This window comes from Dysidea avara, chromosome 7 (assembly GCF_963678975.1).
Source record: "Dysidea avara chromosome 7, odDysAvar1.4, whole genome shotgun sequence".
Lineage (NCBI taxonomy): Eukaryota > Metazoa > Porifera > Demospongiae > Dictyoceratida > Dysideidae > Dysidea > Dysidea avara.
Window position 1 is genome coordinate 24,852,555 of NC_089278.1, and position 23,037 is coordinate 24,875,591.

General features: G+C 38.4%; 1 protein-coding gene and 1 long non-coding RNA gene across 2 annotated transcripts in view; one reads left to right on the top strand and one right to left on the bottom strand.

Annotated features, from left to right (window-relative positions):
- Positions 1–67: 67 nt before the first annotated feature.
- LOC136262040 (uncharacterized) lies at positions 68–22,128 on the bottom strand. Its single transcript, XM_066056171.1, has 9 exons — positions 21,930–22,128; positions 21,765–21,885; positions 17,132–17,364; positions 16,563–16,755; positions 14,368–14,505; positions 4,763–4,892; positions 4,549–4,664; positions 3,569–3,712; positions 68–297 (listed from the first exon to the last, which is right to left on the bottom strand). The coding sequence occupies exons 1-9, from the start codon at positions 22,043–22,045 to the stop codon at positions 181–183; spliced, it is 1,308 nt and encodes a 435-aa protein (XP_065912243.1). The 5' UTR covers positions 22,046–22,128; the 3' UTR covers positions 68–180.
- The window catches only part of LOC136262042 (uncharacterized), a 32,801-nt gene continuing 21,674 nt past the window's right edge, over positions 11,911–23,037 (top strand). Inside the window, exon 1 of the long non-coding RNA XR_010704087.1 lies at positions 11,911–12,009. This is a non-coding gene — a long non-coding RNA (uncharacterized lncRNA). The remainder of the gene's footprint in view (positions 12,010–23,037) is intronic.

The window sequence follows — 23,037 nt, forward strand, 5'->3', positions numbered from 1 at the left end:
GGGTAAGTGGACCAGTCCTTTTCATGCACTGTCCTGAATACAGATCTGATCTATAACACAAACTGTGTTGTTTCCGAAAGTTCAAATAATTGCAGCATGCAGCTACATCCACAAAAAGTGCATTAAAATTCCATTTGGTTTTTCAGTATTAAAGTGCAAATTGCAGCTACCATGTTCTGTCTATTGGTTGAACTTGTTCAAGATGTGAGTGAATATCTTCAGAGCATTCTTCATGTGAGACAGTGAGCAGTACTCATTATCCCCATGGTAGACTGAACTGTGTCCATAACCACATACCTACAAAAGGAATAATCACAAATATACGTGCTAAATAGCAAAAGGAAACATTGCATGTGTAGCACATAGCACATTCACGTATTTGTGTGCATGTGTGCATGATGTGGCTGCTTTTGCTGTTCCTTTCGGGACAACCATGACCATTTTTAGGTGTGTGTATGTGCATGTCATGGGTGAGCTTTGGGATATGTGGATGTATCCCCCCAAAAGCCAGAAAGTTTAAAAATCACACTCATGGATTTGTTGTATCATTGGGGGTCGATTTGGTGGCAAGCTTGCTTCAATATGATGTACAGCTGTGCATGCGGAAAGCGAACCACAGCTGCAAACAGTAAGAATTGAAGTTGACTATAGTTACAAAGAAGCATACCTTTACTGATCCCATATCCCATTACACATATTATTATTAGCACTTTATAGTGACCAGTACTGAAGGTCTGACAGCAACACGTGCTGGCAGCCTCTGGATTACCTAACCTAACAGGAACTTTAAATGATTACTGGAGACTTTAAATGATTACATATGTCAGTTTACTTAAAAGAGTTACATAGTCTCTCGCATGGCCAGACTGCTTTTTCTCCGCACAGTGCTTATCAATTGGACTTTATAAGTGCCTGCTCCAAAAAAGGGTCTGAAACAGTTAACATAGGCAACTTGTTTCTAACACCTTCAACCACTATGGAGGGTGTTAATGAATTCCTTTACCCACAAACATTCAATATTCAAATTCTCAATCTTTTTTGGCACTTGCTCAGTCAAGCCATGCATCACTAGAAGTGAAGTATGGAGTGACTGACACTATGCCTAACAGGTGAGCATGCTTTGTGTTTTAAACCATACCATTTATTTGTTTATTATAATGTACAGGACTCAGAATAGAGTGTAACGTACATCAGCGGCGGAGGAAGTAGTTGATATGAGGGGGGACTGGGCTGACCCAGATTTATTTCTATAGTTTGGTAAGGTGAGACCAAAAAAAAAAATATGTCACAACCAACTGACAAGAGCTTTCCACCTCACCAGCTACCATTTCTAGCTGATAAACTACATAAAAATCCTTACATAGCTTGCTACACACTGACTACTTTATTAGAGTGACCACTCTATTAGAGTATCTCAATCTTTATCACGGTTTTCAGCCCCACTCCAAGAAAGATAATTTCAGTGTGATATCATTCTGAGGGCTAGCCCCCCCCCCCCCTTTCTGCCGCCTATGATGTACATGTACAGATATAATTGATTATATATATATATGATTTTCTAAAAGTTAATGAAGTCTGGTGAGCTAACAATTTCTTCTAGGAGGGAGTTCCATAGTCTGATGGTGGATGGGAAGAAGGAATGCAGATATGTGTTTGTTCTGGCTGCCAGCTGTATATATCTCATACTGTGACCTCTGGTGGTTGAAGATGACTGGGTAAGGTGGTCATGTGGTACTGAGATAAGATTATTGATGATTTTGTAAAACATATTTGATTTCTTCTGAGCTCAAGAGTTGGCCAGTTCTTAAGAGAGTAAACATTTCAGCCAACCAGATGATTGTGGAGGATGTGACGCTATTATATGTATTTATATTGATTATGTAATCACTTGTAATCTTATTAGGTAATGATGTAATTGTGTGGACACGTGCCTGTACATTAATTAGAACTGTACATGTGCTTGAGTGATTAACATTGATTATTGATCAGTCATATAACACCACAATGATTAGTAATGACAGCAAAGCTGTCAACAACATTCACATACAGTGTGGCTCCATTTCAAGTTCAGGAAATAGTAATAGATATTGCACTTTTGTGGCTTCCTATAGGAAATATATAGTGATATTTTAGATTGGCCGTAAAATATTATGTCAGACATTTGAACAAAAAGATTTTGAAATATCTTTAGTGGGTCAAGCAGTACTACAAATGAGCTAGTCTCGTGCCCAGACCCCACCCACTGTGTTGTTGAGTAGGGTCTGGTGACTCACGCTATGTTTTTGGGCCCACCACCATATTGCTTACGCATTTGTATCAATAGCTATAGTCGGCCATTTTCCTAGTTCCAGCCTATCAAATCACGCTGTACCTGAATCAAGGCGTCCGATTGGTCAGAAAAGAAAAATGACGTAGGGCCCAAAACTCCTGCGAATGTCCTACTCAACGTAGTGGGTGGGTTCTGGGCACAAGACTACAAATGAGCCAAATTTCAAGAATGTGTGTAATTGCATCCATGAGTTATTAAATGTTTCTGAGGATCCAGCTCAACACATACATACTATATAGTATGGGGTGAATGTACGTAGGTTGTGAAACAAGCTGATTTAACAGATGGTTGGTATTGACAAGATTTCTTTGTAAGAAAGCTCTGGTGGACTTGGCTTTGTTGGTTATCTTGTTGATGTATTCAGACCATGAGAGATTACTTGTTATAGTAACTCTGAGGTAATTGGCATTATTGATTTGATGAATAACTGCATCACAGATTGAGCATCTTGATGGTAAAAGATGTGTTTTGCAGGTGATTTTCTTCTTTGGGAGCAGTCAGTTCTCACTCAACAGTGAAGCAGGCTCTACGATGTCATGGCACAAGCTGCACAACTCGAAATCTTTCCGTTGAAAAGGCGTAGAACTTGAATAATGAATGTTTTTGGGCCAAGTTGTGGGCGAAGGCTTGTTAGGATTCATTAACACCCTCCACAGTGGTTGAGGGTGTTAGAAATGAGTTGCCTATGCTAACTGTTCCAGACCCTTTTCAGAGCAGGCGCTTATAATTTCCAATCAGTACTGTACAGAGAAAAAGCGGTCTGGCCATGCGAGACTAAGAGTTATAATTATTGTGAATGAACAAGATGCAGGCATTGAAGTACCAGACACTTGGAGATATTTATTGACTAAAAAGATGTGAGTTAAAAGTGAGGTTCATTCTGCTTTGCTGGTCAGTAACAGGCAATCTGAGCCATCAGAATACTACTGAAGTAAAAGTAAAGTTATTAATATTACAATAGGTTGGTTATATGCTGCACAAACAACAGTGTACACATGCAAACATAATACATATATGGCTATACACATTTTGTGTAAACATCATTCCTGTTTAAAAACTTGGCAATTGCAATTGTAATCTCACTGGAGACTTGTAAACACATGGCATTTGAAACTTGAAAATAAAAGTCTCAGGAAAAAATCTGGGGGAACATATCCCCCAACTCAGGAACTCATCTCCAGGAATTCCTGGCTAAGTCCCTGCACATACGTATGTGTACAAGTCATCACTTAGCCTAACCTGTATATCAAATCCAGCTGCTTGCATGTCCCCTACCAGTGGTAGACTACCAGTAATAGAGTAAGGTTTACACTCTCCAATCACTGACTGAGTGGCCTCCCTCAATGCTATATGTCCGACACTGTCTAGTTGACAGGCAATTCCCTACACAGTACAAATAACCATGTTAACATGATAAGATCATGTATACTGGTACACTAGCTAACACATTGTGTCATTTTAAGAATAAGGAATCTTAAGTTCAATCAGGGATAACAGAAAAAAAATAGGGAAACAAGGGAGGTCACCTACACCTGCAGATATGCTAGTGGACATTTAATCCCTAATTCAGTCTATACCCATGACTGTGACCTAGGGAATAAATGTCCATATATCTGCAGATTTAGTACCCCTTGTTTCCTGGCTGAAGTGACTTGTCACATCAAACAGTGAAAAAATAAAGCCCATGGCCATAGCTGTTATTATCGAAGTTATGTTTACCTGAAGGGATCAGGCAGGTGGACAGGTAGGCAAGCTGACAGGTCAGTAGAATCCATTGAAATTTAAAAAATCTAACAATCTATTGGAAGCATTTTGGATCGTTCTGAAGACACTTTTGGGCTTGGTTATACCTAACCAATACTGCCAAGGTGGCAAGGTGGTATTGTGAAGCTGGTTTTTGGGTGATATTTTAGGCCAGAAAAACCCAAACTCTTATAGTAATATTCAATACTACTGTACCATATGATAGTTGTTGGTCTGGAGGTGAATCACACACTGCACAATATAGTCATGGTTTTGTTTTGGGGGGTGAAACAACATCCACCCATTGAAAATAATTCATCCTACTGTAAGTGTGGTACTTTCTACATCTAGTTGTGGTGAAATGTCTGGAAGACATTATTACTTGCTTAAAAGTGTTTTAAAAAATAAAAGAACAACATCCAATTTACACAAAATACTCTAATAGAACAGTCATTTCATAAAATCTACAACTATACCATCATCGGTTCTTCGCTCCAAACAATTTCCAATTCTCCCTTAAAGTCACCCTCTGGAATACTGATGTCATACTTGCTGCATGGACCACGATCACCAGATACCAGCACACTAATATCTGGAACACACACACACACACACACACACACACACACACACACACACACAAAGGTGATTTGGAAAAATACTTTTACACCACAACACATGTTGATTTACTTTTATTCAGTTCAGCAACATATCCCTCCACCTTCTTCAAACACTCAGCGATGTCATAAAATGGAGTCAGTCTGATATCACCCTGTACCTCAGTCCAGGGTGGGATCTGGTTTACACTACCTTCAGCTGTCTATAGGGACAACAGAAGTAATGTCATTTATGATGCTCAAACAACAGAAAAAAAAAAATCATAAATTGTAAAATCTGACAAGATTTTCTATACCACGTACACCCAAGATTCAAGACACAGAAGTAACTTTTCCAAATTTTGAAAGGATAGCATATATATGTCATAATACGTGACATTTGGAAATTTGTGGTTTTCCCATACATACATATCTATGTGAGAGGGCTACAGTTGCCCTTTCTGGGCATGCAATCACATAAATGAGGTACGTATTTCAACGTATGCAAAAAACAAAGTACATTTATCTCAATTTTACATAATTTGTAGGAATGTCAACAATAATCTCTCCAAGTTTTAAATGGACAGTGCATGTAGGTCATAATATATGACATATTTGAATTCCAAGATTTATGTGCTTACCGAGAAGGGGCAACTGTTGCCTCTCTCATTGACAATGTATGGGAAAATTGCAACTTCAAAACGTCATATCTCATGACTTAAAGGACTGCCCAGACCTGCCCTAAATGTGCTACTATATACTTTTCCGACAGTCACATATGCTGTAAAAAAAGGTATATGAAACGGGAAAAAAATTATACCACCAGCAGGATTCGAACCCACATCCTAACAACTTCAGACCAGTTGAACTGTTTGTCCAGTGGTTTGCAAATGGCATGCAGAGATATTTTTTAGTGCATAAATGAATGTACTGAATTCGTTCAATGGTTCGAATGTTGCATTATTCAAATGACAAGCAAAGTTCGAGTTTGTGCATGTGCAACCTGGCTCATATCGACAATTGAAATAACAGCAGAAGACTGCAGGAAACCAACTACTCATGGATGTATGTTTGTTTGTCAGGTGTACTTGTATCATAGTGGTTAATACTTAAACTTGACTGACAAATATGACAAAGATAAGCTATACTGAACCTGTACACTACACATGGGATTAATTAAAGGTGGTATAAAGTCATGGATGTCAAATATAGTACTCCATCACCAAATTTCATGTTTGAAGACATTAGTAAAGCAGAACTTTTTGTCATTTAAACCTGCATAAAAATTTCTGCACGTCTCTTAAATACACAAGTATAAGAAAAAACTGGGAATCTTAAACTAGAATATAGTGCACCAATAAAAAGTACTGAAGCAAGCTTGAGTTAGTACAGTATGACAGCAAATTACTGTAACACAAAAAGAAGTGAATATCCATATTGTGCATTTCTCCACAGCACAGTAGGGATATTCACTTCTTTTTGTGTTACAGTAATTTTCTGTCATAATATACTAACTCAAGCTTGTTTCAGTACTTTTTATTGGTGCACTATATTCTAGTTGATCCCTACTCTAGTTTATAATTCCTAATTTTTTCTTATACTGTTTGTGTTCATTTTATAGAACTGGTGATCAATCTACGTAACTAGTTTGTTTTATAAAGATGAATTAATGTAGCTATGGGAAGTCAATCAAAGAAGATGCCATCAATTCTTTCATTTTTCTTCTACTTTGTGGCAGAAGGAACTCAAGCGATTAAATCGTGCCAACGAATCAGCACATGCTGTTCTACTTTGCTAAGAATGCATTCTTATCCACCCGTCATCTGGAACAGTCAGTTGAACTCAAACACAAGAGAAGAAAAAAACAGCTAACCGGTGCCTAATATCTTAGTAGCTACCCGTTAAGAAACACAAGCGATTAAACTGTGCTAACTAATCAGCAGATGCCTGTTCTACTTTGCTAAAAATGAGTTCTTATCCTACACCCGTCATCTGGAACAATCAGTTGAACACGAGAAACAAATTTACCAGCACAGAAAGTTGAGCAGCGCATACTAAATAAATTATTAGTAGGAAGCCACTAATGCACTATCGCAAATAAATGAACACCTTACATTGTCGGCAAAAAGAACTGGGGACAAAGAAAGTCCATGATGCGTGTATTGTACATACTACGGTTGGTAAAAAGGCACATCTCGGGATGAAGCAACACCAAACAGTGAAGAAATCTAGCCTGAAGCTATATCCATTGTCGAATTATGCTTGGCTGAAGGCATCAGTTAGTCAGAATAAAATAGAAAGTTTTTAAAATTCCATATAACTTTTTGGAAGGGTTTGGGGTTGGTATGAAGGCATTTTTGGGCTTGGCTGTGCCTAACCAATACCACCAAGTTGTCATAAAGGGAAATTGAGACTGGTTTTAGGGTGATATTTTTGGCTGGAAAAGCCCAGTTCTTCATGATCCCTAATATACAGTACTACCGTACTGTATGATGTACAAAATTAATATGGTATATCCATAATACTACTGTTGTCTTAGTTAAGCTATATGTACTGTAGTTCTGCTACTCAGTATATTTGCAGGATGACATAAGGTTCATGATCATGTACTTATCAAATGAATAGTAACACACTTGGTTCCCCATTACATTAATCTGTGAATCTTAGTTAATGTGGAAAGTAGGGCAGGTACCAATGCTAGTAAATAACCCCCCCCCCCCCCAAAACACCTTTGCTGTAAAAAAAGGCGCGTCCAAGAAACTACAAGTGACTGAAAAAAACAGCTCAGCTATAGAAAAAGACTAACTGGCAACTGAAAGAGCTGATATCTGGAGCGGCCAAGAGTCAATGTTACTACAACTACCAAAGTACCAGATTCATGCAAGAACACCTTGGCTGAAAAACAGATAAATGAAAGTAACCGGCAACCAAAACAGCTGATATCTGAAGCGGCCAAGAATAAAATTTATGTTGATACAACTAACTACAGTTATTAATGAAGTTGTAACATTGAATCTTAATCATTCAACTGTGTTCTATACATTCACCCCTGCTACATCGTAAATTAATTCTTTGTAACTCTAATTGGCTGGTAATTTGGCCACCTTTTTTTCTTTATACTGACTATTGAAAAAGGCGGCCAAATTTCCAGCCAATTAGAGTTACAAAGAATTAATTTACGATGTAGCAGGGATGAATGTATAGAACACAGTTGAATGATTAAGATTCAATGTTACAACTTCATTAATAACTGTAGTTAGTTGTATCAACATAAATTTTATTCTTGGCCGCTTCAGATATCAGCTGTTTTGGTTGCCGGTTACTTTCATTTATCTGTTTTTCAGCCAAGGTGTTCTTGCATGAATTTGGTACTTTGGTAGTTGTAGTAACATTGACTCTTGGTCGCTCCAGATATCAGCTCTTCCAGTTGCCAGTTAGTCTTTTTCTATAGCTGAGCTGTTTTTTTCAGTTACTTGTAGTTTCTTGGACACGCCTTTTTTACAGCAAAGGTGTTTTGGGGGGGATATCACTAATTTTTATCAGTTATATAATTTACAGACTCAACTTGATTGATCAAACCACGGGGATGTATGATGAATTCTGCATTGTAGAGGTGTTGAGACCAAACACAAAGTGGTGAACATATATCATACATTCCTATAGTAGCTGTGAATTGTTATTAGAACCAGGGCTGGTGGAAACTGCAATTTACTGGTCAGGCCAAGTAATGGCTACAGTCAGGGTTACCACTACCGTTCTTGCTCCATTATTGTTCTTATGCTTCATAAATGATTTACCAAAAAACATACTATCGACAGTAAGATTATATGCAGATGACGTCATTCTGTACACCCCTATTAACTCAAAAGAAGACTGTTACCAACTTCAGAAAGATCTAACTATTTTGGAAAGATGGGCAAATAAATGGAAAATGGCCTTTAATGTTAAGAAATGTGAATTCATCAGAATAACATACAAGAAAAAGCCTATATTTTACCATTACACTTTGTATGACACTGTTGTGCAGGAGGTGACGCACACCAAGTACCTAGGTCTTACTATTGACTCGAAGCTATCCTGGTCTGAACACATTAGACAGATAACTAACAAAGCTAACAGTATCAAAGGATTTTTACAACGTAACCTTCATAGCTGCCCAATCTCGGTCAAAGTGAGTTGTTACAAGTCACTTATTAAACCAATCCTAGAGTATGCCTGTGTGGTCTGGGACCCTTATACACAAAAGGATATCTTAGCTATTGAATCAGTTCAAAGACGGTGTGCGAGGTTTGTGTATAATAATTATTCTTCATATGCAAGTGTCACAAATATGTTGCAAAATTTGAATTGGCCACCTCTGGCTCACTGCAGACACCAGCTGAAAGCGATCACAATGTTTAAGATCATGCACCACTTAATAGATATACCGGCTGATACCATACTCATACCAGCTCCATCTAACTACTCTCTACGAGGTCATTCAATGAGGCTGTTACAGCCAAACACAAGAGTAAACTCATACCTTAACTCATTTTTCCCTTCAAGTATAAAGATTTGGAATAACTTACCCAACGACCTCATCACCTGTTCAAGTTTAGACCAATTTAAAGCAAGGCTAGCTGAACATCAATTAACCACATAATTAATTTTGCTGATTTATTATCTGTGCTTGTATATACTCTTTGTAAGAGGTTTTGCACAGTAAACAATAATAATAATAATAATGTATGTAATACACTTATTTGCAAAGCATGCTTTACTAGGTTGTCTGGGAGGATACCAAATCTGAAAAACTTGACATAGCAACTCTGAGATTACATCTGGGAGTGTTTTCAGACAGAAATTTAGCACTTTCTGCTATTTTATTTGATGACTGTTCTATTAGAGTATTTTATTGCCTGACTGTTCTATTAGAATATATTGATACTTTTCCATGAATAAAACCTGCTATGGCCACTACCATAGTGGCCGTAGTGTCCTTAGGACAATTCAGCAACTTGGTTTGCCACTCACAGCACAAGATGCTTTGCTGAGGGTCTATTACAGAGATCACAAATGTGGTACACCACATTATACTATTTTCATTTCAGTACATAGACACATGCATACATCATCATTATAATATTATACAAGCACAAAGCACACACACACACACACACACACACACACAATGTGCAAACACTATACATACTACACATGTCAACACAAATACACGACATATTGATGTAAACAAGTTAATATCACAATGCTCTCGTAGATGAGCTGGGAGTTCCCTTACTAGATGTTAAAAAGTTCTTGCAGTGCTTGAAACGGAGGTACTGGAGAGTGAAGGGTTATCACTGACATCATATTCAATCACAATAATTGTTGCAATGTGAAATCAATATTAATTGCTTATGTACTGTATTACCATTGTTATGTTAATGTGCATGATTTATCTCACAATATGATTACCTTTTGGTATGATGGTAGACTGTACTGGTGTGTTTGAGTACCATTACAGAGGCAGAGGAAACAACTTTTAGAAGGGAGGATGGGTGCATATCTGCTGGAGTATGCATAATCCTTGCAGAAGTTTTTAAAAACTTTCCCTTTGAAATTGAATACGATTAATTGAATAAGCACCTTTAAAGCCAGGATTTGGTTAACTGCATGGATGATTTTTTTTAGCTCAAATAATTTGGCATAGTTGTTCTTCCATATAAAAGCTACTAAGAAAAATTCACATTATTATTTATTAAATTATTTACCTAAGATGGAAAACTGGAGGAGGAGACAACATCATCAGACAGACCACCACGGTACAGTGGATTCAAGGGTATTAATTGTGTACTCTCACCGGTGTCTTCGGTAAAAGGACACACGGTCACGAAACTCACGATCCATCATAAGAGTACCTACTAGTGTTCACGTGCGCTACTTGAGGTGTGAAGGGGACTTTCCAAGGGACTTCCCCTGCTAGCACAAGTTGTAATTGATGATGGTCGGGCAAGGAACGTTAAATGCCCATATGCCCACTCTTGTATACGTCACTGATCATGAAACCTGAGTACCATGCACCCATGGCCTGCTGTACGGGTTGACGCGCCTCTAAAATCTACTGCCTGGTATGAAGTGGTATGACCAAATACGGAAATGGAGCTTCACTTTGATCGTGACCTACTTTGCGAAAGGGTGTAGATCTAACTGTAAGTTAATATCGCATATGAAATGTTTTTGTATGTGTGTAAATAAGGTGTTTCACTCCTTCTCTTCAGTCTTGGCTGAACATGAGTGAATTAATTAGAGTTAGTGCATAGTAGGAACCTCAGACGATGGTTGCGAGGGGTCCGAAACTCTAGGAATCACGTCGATGGTTCAGATGTGATTCTGGAATCAGGAATCACAATTTGTTAAAAATTTCCTGTAAATCTTTGTGCTTCTCCGTATTTCTATGTATGTATCCTTAGCGCCAGGAATCACAGAATCAGTTGTAGAATCAGTGTGATTTACAAATCACGTCTATCGAAACCCCATAGTTGCGGACCCCTCGGGTAGTTGCTACTTTATATAGTTGTTAAATGTGCTCCTGTTACATACTAAACTGTGCAAAGAGCAAAACAAGTTATTTCTTTTGATATATTTATCAGATGTCCCGATGGTTGTTTCTGCAGGTCACTTGAAGGTCTACCTCACACTGTTGTATGTGTTAAAGCATGTGTTTCTTCATGTAAGAAGTACTGAAGTAAGTTTCCTAAGGCAATGGTTTTGCCAGATGTTGAAATTGACCTTGCCTGGTGAAAGAAAAATTGTGTTACATATTTTTAGTGCCAATTTGTTGTTTATACTATGAGGTCTTAACTGCATGATATTATCCTGCATTTTCAAGGTCTCATTATTGTGGTCTACTACATCATTTTTATTTATTATTTATTAATGCTTTACAGCACAAGTGCTGAAGGTCTGTAGGGCACCTGGTCCTACAGCCTGCTCAAAGACTTTAGCTACTTAGACTTTAACTATTAAGGTGTGTTTGAAAAGTTGGGGAAAGGAGAAAAAAATCCATGACTGGACCTAGGTAGCCTCGAACCTGCAGCCATCCGATTTACGCTCGAACGCTTACAGGAGTCTACCAGGTGGTCAGGATGTTTTCTCCTTGTTATTTTCATGTAATTATATCCATAGGAATTCTAGAGAGTAACTCATTATCTCTAAGTACCCCAAGTAGAACCAAATGGACACTAGTTATCAACAAATTATATTAAAAAAGAAGGAATGGAACCATATTGCAGACGTCTGTGTTATTGGCAGATTGGGACCAATGATTACATGTATTGTGATTATAGCATTGTAATTCTCCAGGTCAGTTTCTTTCAGGGACTCATGTTTGAGTATCTTGAGTTTTAAGCGTCCATATTTTTGCACATTAATCTCTTTGTACTGGTAGTGCCCACTTTGCTAACTTGCTGTTTACAGATGTGTTCTCAGTAGTGTGGTAATCTAAATTCAACTGAATTTATTTCCTAAAAATGTTGCTATGCTTATGTACCATAGTAACCATGCTAACGAATGTTTGTTGGTAAAATGCATTTGTCACATATCTCCTTAATGAATAAATGTTCGAATTTTCAGACATTTGTCCCACCACTAGTTATTTTACAGATCAATTACTAGTAATGGGCTAATGGCTCTAACCACCAGTATCTAGATCATGAGACTACCCTGATTAGGAAAGTGTCCTGGTTTTCCAGGTACATTGATGTGCAATGAGATTTTGTAGAACCTTCGACTGTCTGTGCATGGTTAATGTGCTCTATAGTGCATGCCAAACTTGTTACCTAGGTTTAGAGTGACCACACAATTAACATGTTGTTTTTTCTTGACAAGTCCAGTGAAATTCAGGCATTGGTTTATTGGGGAAGGCACCCCATTAGCTAGGATTACTGATGGTTTGCCACTTGCAGCACAAGGAGATCAATCACAAACTGGTATGCATGTGCACGTGTACTTTTTTGCACTCACACACATACTGTACATGAACACGAGACGCACACACAGTATACATGGACATTAAAATATACATGCATACACAACATATTGGTTGTACTAGCTTTGTATTTGGTCGTAACTTCATATCGTTATTCTTAAATCCAGGTATGTGACCCAAAGTGGAATAGGGGGCGACAGTGGTGGATTCCTCTGTTTGTCATCCGGTGTTATTCAACTGTCCAGCACTTGACAGCCAGTGGGGGTGGTGGCAAGGGTGTTCCATCTAGCCCGGGAGAAAAATTGCAAATTGCTCCAGTTGCACCCCCACCCCACCCCCATCCCCTTCTCGGTAGTACTGAAGATTGGTGTCCCCTCAAGTACACAATGGCAGATGAAGCAAAGCCAATAATCATTTCTTATTTGTCTACCAACATGGGACAATGGTTTATTTTTAAGTGCATTTTGTGAAATACTGTATTGTTGCATGTATCAATTAACTTGTGTGACATGATATATTAATCACTAGCTGTCTGGTTTTACTGTGCATGAGCACCGTTTCGTCAGAAAATTAGATCCAAATTGGGAGTGACAATGTCTATACGAATAAAGGCAATCACGTGATAGTAAATGGGTGGCGCTAAATGAAATTATCCTGAAAACACTCTCCCTAGGGAAGTTACGTTCTTCATGCTTTCACAGTATGTTTATATGAGTGTTGAGTTTGTGTCCATGCCGCGTCTTTAAAAGTTATCATTTGGATTAGGCATTTGGTAAGCAAAATCTGCTGTACAGGGAGTCCAGTACTAGAAAATTCTTGTGGCAGTATTACTCCACAAAAGGTAGTTATATTCAATGATAGTAATGGCGATAACGCTAACGCAAGCCGAGATATAAGCGTAATAAAGTGAACCTGGTCTTATTTTCGCGGTTGCGACAAGATAACCACTCATTTACAATCACGGCGCCCGCTGTACAATACATTTCTAATGGGAATAATTGCATAATTCAGGACTAAAATTGCAAAACCGTCTCTACACGTAAATAACTCACAGTAGTAGCCGCGCGCGTTTTTTAATTGTGGCCTGCGCGCCTCACTACCATGAGTCTTGATAAAAGATGATATCTATCTCAAAACAGCTAAGCTATGGAAAAAAAACACACACACACAAAAAGGGTATCCAAAAACAAAGTTGTGAAATCAAAGGTGGCAACCAAGAAATGGCTGCAATGATGATGTTTATGCCAATCACATTTAAAATCATGACAGTGTGACCATTAAAATGCATTAACATCAATGAGGCTATTTCTTGACTGCCTCTCTAGATTTCACTGTTTGGGGGCTGTAGCTTGGCTGTTTTGGTATAGATTAATATAACTGCAGCCATTTCTTGTTTATCATCCCTTGATGTGACATCTTGTCCTAACTAATTGCAGCACAATATCTTGATATGGCTGCTGAATTCGAAATCAAATAAAGCATCCACAAATTAAGATGAAGTGAATGATAGAATAAAATGGACACATACCATCTGTCATACACCTGGCCACCCTCACCAGCATTCCTTGGCCACACAACACAACACACAACACTGTGTCTTAGACTCTTTAACGTATAACAAAAAAAATTAACACAGATACTTGGTGCATATGCAAGCACTTCACTAATATTAACACTGGTGCATGTAACATCTGTAGCTATTCAGGATTATGTTTGGTGTACACATAGCTTACTTTGATCTGAGTCGGTTTCATGGTAGAAGGTGTAGCAAACAAGTAATCCTTCTCAGAAGGATGTGGTGGGTACTCCTGATAGAATCTCTTCTGTATGTGAGTCACTGCATCCATGGCTAGCTCTACACTGTTCACACCCTAAAATACAACAATTAAACAATCATGTACAGGTTTCAAAACTTTTATAGCAGGTAACAACTATACTAGTATATTAAAAATTATTAATTTAAAAATGAAGTAAGTATCCAAGAGATGAATGATGGTGTTACAACATAGCTTGGTGGGAAAATCCCTACATTGGCATGTTATAACAAGGATTTTGTTTAATGCCAAAGCAGGGATTTGCTATGCTGTAATACCATCATTCATCTCTTGTTTCACTACTTTTAGTTACTTGGATCTCTACTTTACTTTTAAGTTTATAATTTTCAATATACTAGTTTGTTTGGTTTTACAGCTACATATACATGTGACTGTTGTATTAGGGTGACTGCTGCTATCTCAAGTCAGCCTTTTACAACCAGGGGGTGTGTCACTATTTCATTGTGCTACCATACAAATAGGCCAATAAAAATGGGATGTGTCATCATGATACATTGTTAAGGGGCGTGGTCTTGGTGCTCAATCATTATAAATCAACCAAAACCGTGTTAATAGACATGGCACTGAACCTATCGTGAGGTTACAGGTATCTACCGAGTGTAAGCACTTCAATAAGTTTATGGAATTTAAATATGCTGTTCAAGGAAAGGAAAAATTATTGCCTCAATGATTATGGTTTCATTGCATGGAGAAGGAAGAGAGACTAGCCTGATTGAAGATAAAAGAAAAAAACAAGGGGCAGAGAGCACACACTCATCGGAACCCCAAAAGGCAAATCTCACTGGTGAGTTTGTTATTGTGGCATAAAATAGTGGCCATGCACTGCTTTGTTTGGCCTCCAACCTTGCGACAGGCTGGAAGACTAAATCCGAGTTTTAGTGATTTTATTCAATTCTATATCCAGCTGCCTATTAGCGTTTTCTTGTTTTTAATGCAGCATTTGATACTAATATTATTCCGTAAAGGTGATTTCCATTGCATAAGATGTCTCTAGGATGATTTTTGAAGGTGGAATTGTGCAGCACATGTCATTTTTGGGGGAATCCTTAAACAGTACTACTGTACTGTCTGATATGTATGAATGATACTAACAAACAAATGGCATTGCACAAGGCTACTGTACACAATGTATGTCACAAGTACAATGTACTAAATTCTTTGTATTGCAAATGGTATGGAAACAATGCTACATAAACATACAAATCAGAGACAACTATAACAATGGCCGGTCACTGGACTTTTGGGCAGTCTATTAATCCTTTTGGTTGGTCATTAGTGTATTAATGTCTGGTCATTAGCCCTTGAACCCACATGGTCAGACGTTTCTAACTCTATAGGCCTTTTTGTTTAAGGCAGTGGAATGTTGTGGTTAGACTGTGAAGACACAATTTGTCTATGACGTGGCTTCCGGAGTGCGATGTTGCCTTCAATAACTAATACATTACCATTGATATTGGCAGTGTTTATACCAGTACAGCTGCCGTATACGTATACAATTTCGCATGAATGGGTAAGCGTTGGCGAGTGCTAGCCTAAGACTATATATTAGCACAAAATTTATTCATTAAGCTACTTGGAATAATTAGTTCTTATGAAGCCATATAGAATAGCATCTGGCTTTTTGTTAGGCCATGAATACCTATTGGATTGTTGCAGACTGGGTTGGTACGTTGGTTTGACAGAGATAACGATAACAAGTTTAGCTGCAAAACCCTTCAATAACCAGACAACAGCTTTATGGACTTATTCCCCTAGATAAGGCATGCTTTGCATGATAATAACTATAATTGTCCCTGCAAATCAACAAACAATCAATTGGAGGAACATACACACACGCTCGCACACACAGAGGCACAGACAGACAGACAGAAGCAAAGCATCCTCTCCTGCACAGAAAGCATGATGTGTATGTATGATGTAAGCTGTGTTGTTGATTTGTAAGGCCAACATGAGACACAGTAACACGCACGCACGCACTCACACTCACTCTCACTCACTCACACACACACTCACACTACACAACACAACACACACACACACACACACACACACACACACACACACACACACACACACACACACACTACACACACCTTATGGGGCAGTCCAGAATGGAATAATCTTCCACGACACTTCAGTGTCCACATGGCAGCAGAGGCCGTCCCTAGACAAGGATGACCATCAGCAGAATCTACCCAATAAACTGGTCCATCCTTCAAGTGGTCCAACTTTCCATTCTTCAACAACATCTCTACCCCCACATCTGGTATAGTGCTGTTCTCTTCACTGCAAATCAACACAACTGTGTATGTACTTCTACTGTATACAGTGCATACACATAGTGTAAGGAATTTTACAAGCTAGTAGGGATCATTACAATGTAAAGTGCTTATTAGAACACACTTTGATATTTAACAAGGTCACTACACCTTTGGTTCTTCATAATTTTAGAAACCTACACAAAACCTACACATTCTCACAAATAAAGTTGACCAGAAATAGCACCAAGTGAAACCAACTATCACCTATCACAGAGATATCATGTTTCACCCACACACTATACCACAAAACAGTTGATAATTAACACACCCATTTGTGTATTCTGTTACCTGTGTTCCTAAACAAATTATACACAAATTGTAACAATTATCTGTTTACTTACCATGCAATAAACACAGCTACTATTTTACGCTTCAGTTTTGGTTTCTTCTCAGCCAACTGGATGAACAGCTCGGTAACCATGGCAACATGTCCTAGACAGTCAGTAGTTCCTCGTCCATACAACTTATCTCCCTCAATTGTCAGTTTAAATGGGTCACGTTCCCAAGTCTCAGGGTTAGCAGGTACCACATCAAGATGACTACCAATAAATGCCATTGTACCTTTCTCATATCCCTACACATTAAAACAAATATTTTGCAATACCAATGAACTAAGAGGTACATTACAATTAGGGCTGAGCGATACTGCCGTTTTAGTATCACGATCGATACTAAAGCCACTATTCACGGTACTGAATAGTTCACGATACTTACAAATGTCAATCATAGCTGGTGCTATTACATATTCCTGCAGGAAGTCTTTAAAAGTAGCATCAAACTAGCCACTATCATCCTTGTTTACAGTAACAGTTATTGTAACACATGCTTTGAAGTTATGTTATGGTGTTCACACCTCTCTGTAGGGGTAACCAGGTTATGACTTACAAGGATTCTTGAGTCTAGTACTGCATAACAAATGAATTTTTTTAATGACAGTAATGTACAGGTATGGCATCACGATAGTTAATAACAAAATATTGTGATATCGATACTTTCAAAATATCGCGATATATCGCTAAATCGGTAGTATTGCTCAGCCCTAATTACAATGAATAACTTTGCTAACATAAATATGCATGTCTATGGTTGAAGTGGTGCTGTTACACAGCACTCTGGGGTATAGACCAAAATTATAGACCAAATTACAGAATAATTTATGAATTATGAAATACACTAAATTACAATATTTACAAATCTAATTATCTAGCTGAATTATTATTATTATTATTAGCACTTTACAGTGACCAGCACTGAAGGTCTGACAGCAACATGTACTGCAGCCTTAGGATTACCTTAATTAATTACCTTAATGCTAATTGTTGATTAATTGCTAGAAAGGGAAGCTATTAATTGCCTAGTTTTTAGAAGTAGCACAGTATCAACTTGTTACAGTGCAGTTGAATAAAATGTTTTATGCCACTTCTTGTCATTATCTTATTATCCTTTCGAAGCTGTGTCAGCTCCTTCCAAATCAAGCTACAGATAGCTGTATTCCTTGTCACACCTACTTGTGGGGCAAGTACGTGGCTGTGAATAGAGCTTCTCACTACCTACAGTTTGGCTGAAATAGTCAATAACACAGTAAAGATAGTATAGATTAAGTCATCATGCTTGGATTGACTATTTGTTTCTCCTATAGGCCTGCTATAGAGCCACTTTGAAAAGCTAAGCAAGTACTCTAGTGTCAAATTCTAAGTTTAGATACAATAAACAAGTATTTGGCATGCGTGGATCATAACAAAGAGACAATATTATAAAGGAAATTAGATGACAGTAACTCAAACAAACCACTTTGAACCACATATTATGCACAGAAGTATCTTCTCAACTGTTTTATAGTGCATCTATTGTATTTTCTCATGCAAATTGTTTAGAGAAAGCCTCAAGGCTGCCTTGTTCATGTAAGTATGGGAGACACCTCCTTTCATTTGAAGGAATTTGTAACTCGTTATTTCTGGTAACCTAAAAAGCCAGATATGCCATTTTCCAGTTGTTTTACACCCACACACACCCACCCACACACACACTACATATAACCCGTTGTGAAAGGCATCCATACTGTCTTCAGGAACTCACTTTACCCATCCTTCAAGCTGGCACGAATAAACTAAAAGCTTACCTATCTGGTTAATGCTGGTTCTATGCAACCTTCATTTCTCATATACAGGCTGCTTTTAGCATAAACCATTTTGCTTATGTGGGTGCAGAAAGACAACAAAAAATATACAAACATTCGAATAATACACACACAGTTTTTCGAAAATCAGGAAACCAGCATGCACCTATGATGTGAGCATATGCCTGGTTAAAAATAAGATATATACATTCTCAGGTGATGAAATTCCAACAATAATGCAAGGGTACATAATAATATGATGAATTCTTGTACCATTTGATGCACTTGCAACTGGGATCAAAATTTTAGTTTGTTAAAAGTTTGCCTTCATCACTTGTCTTACCTATAAAACTTCCATTGCCAACTATAAAAATCTCTAACTAAAAGTTGGCCTTTGAAGGTGCTTGATCACAGCTTTGAGACATCTTGATCATTTGATTCACTGCAAAAGCCCCTTGATTGCTTGATTGGATCTTGACCCCTGTCATGTTTCAACAGACAGACTAGTGGTATTCCTAACTACCTGAGGGGTCAACAATGCCCCCCACAAAACTACAATATTTAAGGATTTCAAAAATGTTTCAGTATTTCAATTATTGAAATTTTTGCCTCAATTGTTCACCTGGATGTTTTCACTTCTGGAAATGGGAAGTAGCCAACAGGGACCACAAGAACAGAGACACAGATATACTTTGCACAGATTGATTAATGCATAGATCAATGGAACAGCTATAGCACTGTCAAAGCCAGTGTTGGGGCAATTATTTATTAAAAGTAACTCGTTACACATTACATATTACTTGCAACTGAACTATTTAGTTACAGTAACATATTACCCATTATTATTACATATTATATTACTTTGTGTCCACATCCTTAAGCTGTCATGTGTGCAACTACCACCTTATCACGTGACACGATTGTGTTGTTGGACAATGTGTAAATCTTGGTTATAAGTAAGAAGCTGGTGAATAAGCTTCATTCAGTAGGCTTCATTACTTCATTGTGGCTAGGCGTTACTCAGTGGAAATTAGTAACTTTGTTACTAGTAGTAATAATATTACTTAATATTAGACTCGTTACAGTAACTTGATTACTAATGTAACGTGTTACATTCATAGATAAAGTAACTTGTGTTACTGTATAGCAGGTTTTTATTGTGAGGACTCTAATGCTGCGATTTGGGCACTTCGCAATATTAAAATTCACTACATATTTTATCACATGGAGTTTTGTTGATCGTGAGTTTTTTAGCACCTGTAAAACTGCTGTATAACGGCTCAATCAGTGTGCTTGTTCCCTATACAACACATGTTTCTTCACCAAACATCGCTGAAGATGGCTGCCCTACCCGTTTCCTGGAGAACTTCAGGCGCCTGCACCACTTCATTGTGGATATAAGCATAGATACAAAGTAACACGGCAAGCATGACAAAATTCCACTGCTTTCCATCTCGTATGCGAACATTTATCACAAGTAACAAATTCGCACAAGGAATTTAATATTGCGAATTTATCACCTCGCAAGATTAAGTGTCGCGTGATTTTATTTTCGCAGGTAAATTTGTCCACGAGAAAAACCCGCTATATGGTATATTACAGCGTATTATATAGTTATACAATGGGTACGAGTGCTCTGCCTGATATAAATGTACGAGCCAGAGGGCCATCAGGCCCGAAGGCAAGTACGTTTATACAGGCAGAGCACGAGTGCACGTTGTATAACTGTTATGTACCACTCACCTAATAGGTGGGGAGAGTCTCGCAAGACAGCTGTAACACTTATAAAGGCCAGGTTTCTAACATCGATTGTGGGTAACCAAGCCGAACGTTGCGATGACGTTCCCTCTACAGTACTGCAGCCACCTGAGATATTGAAAGCTAGTACGCTATGGGTTATATCACTAACCTGCATTCGCTGTTCGATTCTCATCATGTAGTGCTCAGCATGCCAGCGTGATCACTCAATCACCATATAGACTAAGCACCAGACTAATCGCCATAGTGATTCTCTCTCTAGCGAAAAAAATACGGTTTAAGTAAACAAAACCTAACTACAAAACGATACTAGTCTAATTCTTACTATTCACACTGGTTTAACTCGAATCTGGTGGCATGACAAAAGCTGGTTACCACAATCGAACGTAAAGGTGAGTATTATTTAAAATATAATAGTTTTATTGAGTCTTTGTCGAAGTGGACTACAGTTTAATCTGGCACCAGACTAGTAAGGTGTATAAGTACGTTTATATATATGTAGACTAGAGCTGTGGCCACCGTGTTGGCTTTTTCAATCGCCATTGGCTGCTTGGTAAACATTATACGTATTGATGACGTTATGGCCCACAATCGACCTTTACATGTTAGGCTATAAAAGAATCCGAGTGATCTGTGAAGTGTCTTTCCACCTATTAGGTGAGGTGTCGTAGTGGTCTTGGCCACCAGCACTTGTGCTATGCTGCACAAAACCGCAGCTAGTGCGTTATAAGTTATAATGCACTCGCTGCGGTCTGCAGCAGTGCAATATGCAAATAATGGCACTGGCAGTGCCTTTGAACTGAGTGGTACATTTTGTTATATCACTTAGTTACCACAAAAGTAATAATTATTACATAACGCATTACCCCCAATACTGGTCAAAGCCATCCATGAAGTCTTGCTCAAAGCCATCTTCTTTGTCATAGTTTTAGTCATTGAGTTTCATGAGTCATGAGTGGATGGAAACAAAAATAACTAATTTTGTGCATGATTCCAGCCAGATTTCAGGATTTATAAATATTTAGTCAAATTTTCAGATTGTGTATACGAGACCTAGGTCATTAGCAACCCCTCGCAATATCCATACATAGACTACTCACGTTCTCATATTCGATCATTAGGTTTCCTCTCCCTTCAACATATGATACATGGTCCACCTTCAAAATACCTCCATTTTCCTTCACGTACGGCTTCAGAACGTCCAGCAGATGTTTGATAGCCCTATACATTAGCGTGTAACATCATATGATATCTGCATATTATACCTGTCTTCCTCTGGAACATGGCGCGGTGGGTTGTTCTGAAGGAACTTCGATTCTCCGATTAGGTTTATAAGCAGTTTCACATAACGTTCTTCGTTAAATCCAATTTCAAGCGACATTTCTCTAAGTAAATTTTACAACCATAAATAAATATTTGTAAGGCAACGCTGAAACAGCGAAATTAATGCAGAGGAACAGGCGCTTAAGTTTGGAATGTGGCTTAAAGCTGAGACCGGTAATTTCAAATCTATTGTCTTTTTCCGAAATAAGCAAGTAACTTATTACCATCTCGTAGTTGTAGAGCTATACCTTTCCCCCCTTCATACAATGCGAGACATGTACATCTATTTTTGATGACGGTCAAGGTGGTTATTTACAATAATGGTCTGATTGCGGGTGTGTCCGTTACGTATGAGATCATGTGTCCAAAGTGAACCAAGAGTACATAATGCACCTATCAATGTATTGCCCCACCACCCCCCCCTCGGGCGTAAGTGGGGCTTTACAGGGGGAATTGACACGAAACTGCTGCCCCACTATGGGGCATTTGACGATCGTTCAGTAAGCACCCAAATATTTTTTTGTTGTAACTTCCTTCGCTATGTCAAATCCCGCGTTGCAACTGAGGCCAACGGTGGGGATTTGACACGATAGGTTTGCCCTACTATGGGGCATTTGACATTCGACTGTGTCAAATCCCCACTATAGCCCCACATATGCCCGAGGGGGGGGTAGTGGGGCAATACATTGATAGGTGCATAATCCCTAGTCTCGCGTGGCCAGACCGCTTTTTCTTCGTCACGGCGCTTATCGATTAGAGATTATAAGCGCCTACTCCTATTTCATTATAAGCGCCTACTCCGAAATAGGAGTAGGCGCTTATAATCTCTAATCGATAAGCGCCGTGACGGAGAAAAAGCGGTCTGGCCACGCGAGACTATCTCCTCCCACTGATCTCCTCCCTACTCTATTATTATGGAGATACTAAATGTGTGTTACAACATTACTATGAAATCAAGACGATCGGCTTCGTTGTTGATGATTAGCTTGTTCATTATAATCCTCACCTTCACGTACTATGGCTGTGAATGGTACCGGTGGGGCGAAGTTC

What these genes read in the sequence shown, in the direction of transcription:
- LOC136262040 (XM_066056171.1), bottom strand. Translation starts at nt 22,045, where the DNA reads ATGTCGCTTGAAATTGGATTTAACGAAGAACGTTATGTGAAACTGCTT. An exon ending in TGAAACCGACTCAGATCAAA is followed by an intron (nt 4,893 to 14,367) that starts GTAAGCTATGTG and finishes TTGTCCCTATAG; the next exon opens with ACAGCTGAAGGTAGTGTAAA. An exon ending in TGTTGCTGAACTGAATAAAA is followed by an intron (nt 4,665 to 4,762) that starts GTAAATCAACAT and finishes TGTGTGTTCCAG; the next exon opens with ATATTAGTGTGCTGGTATCT.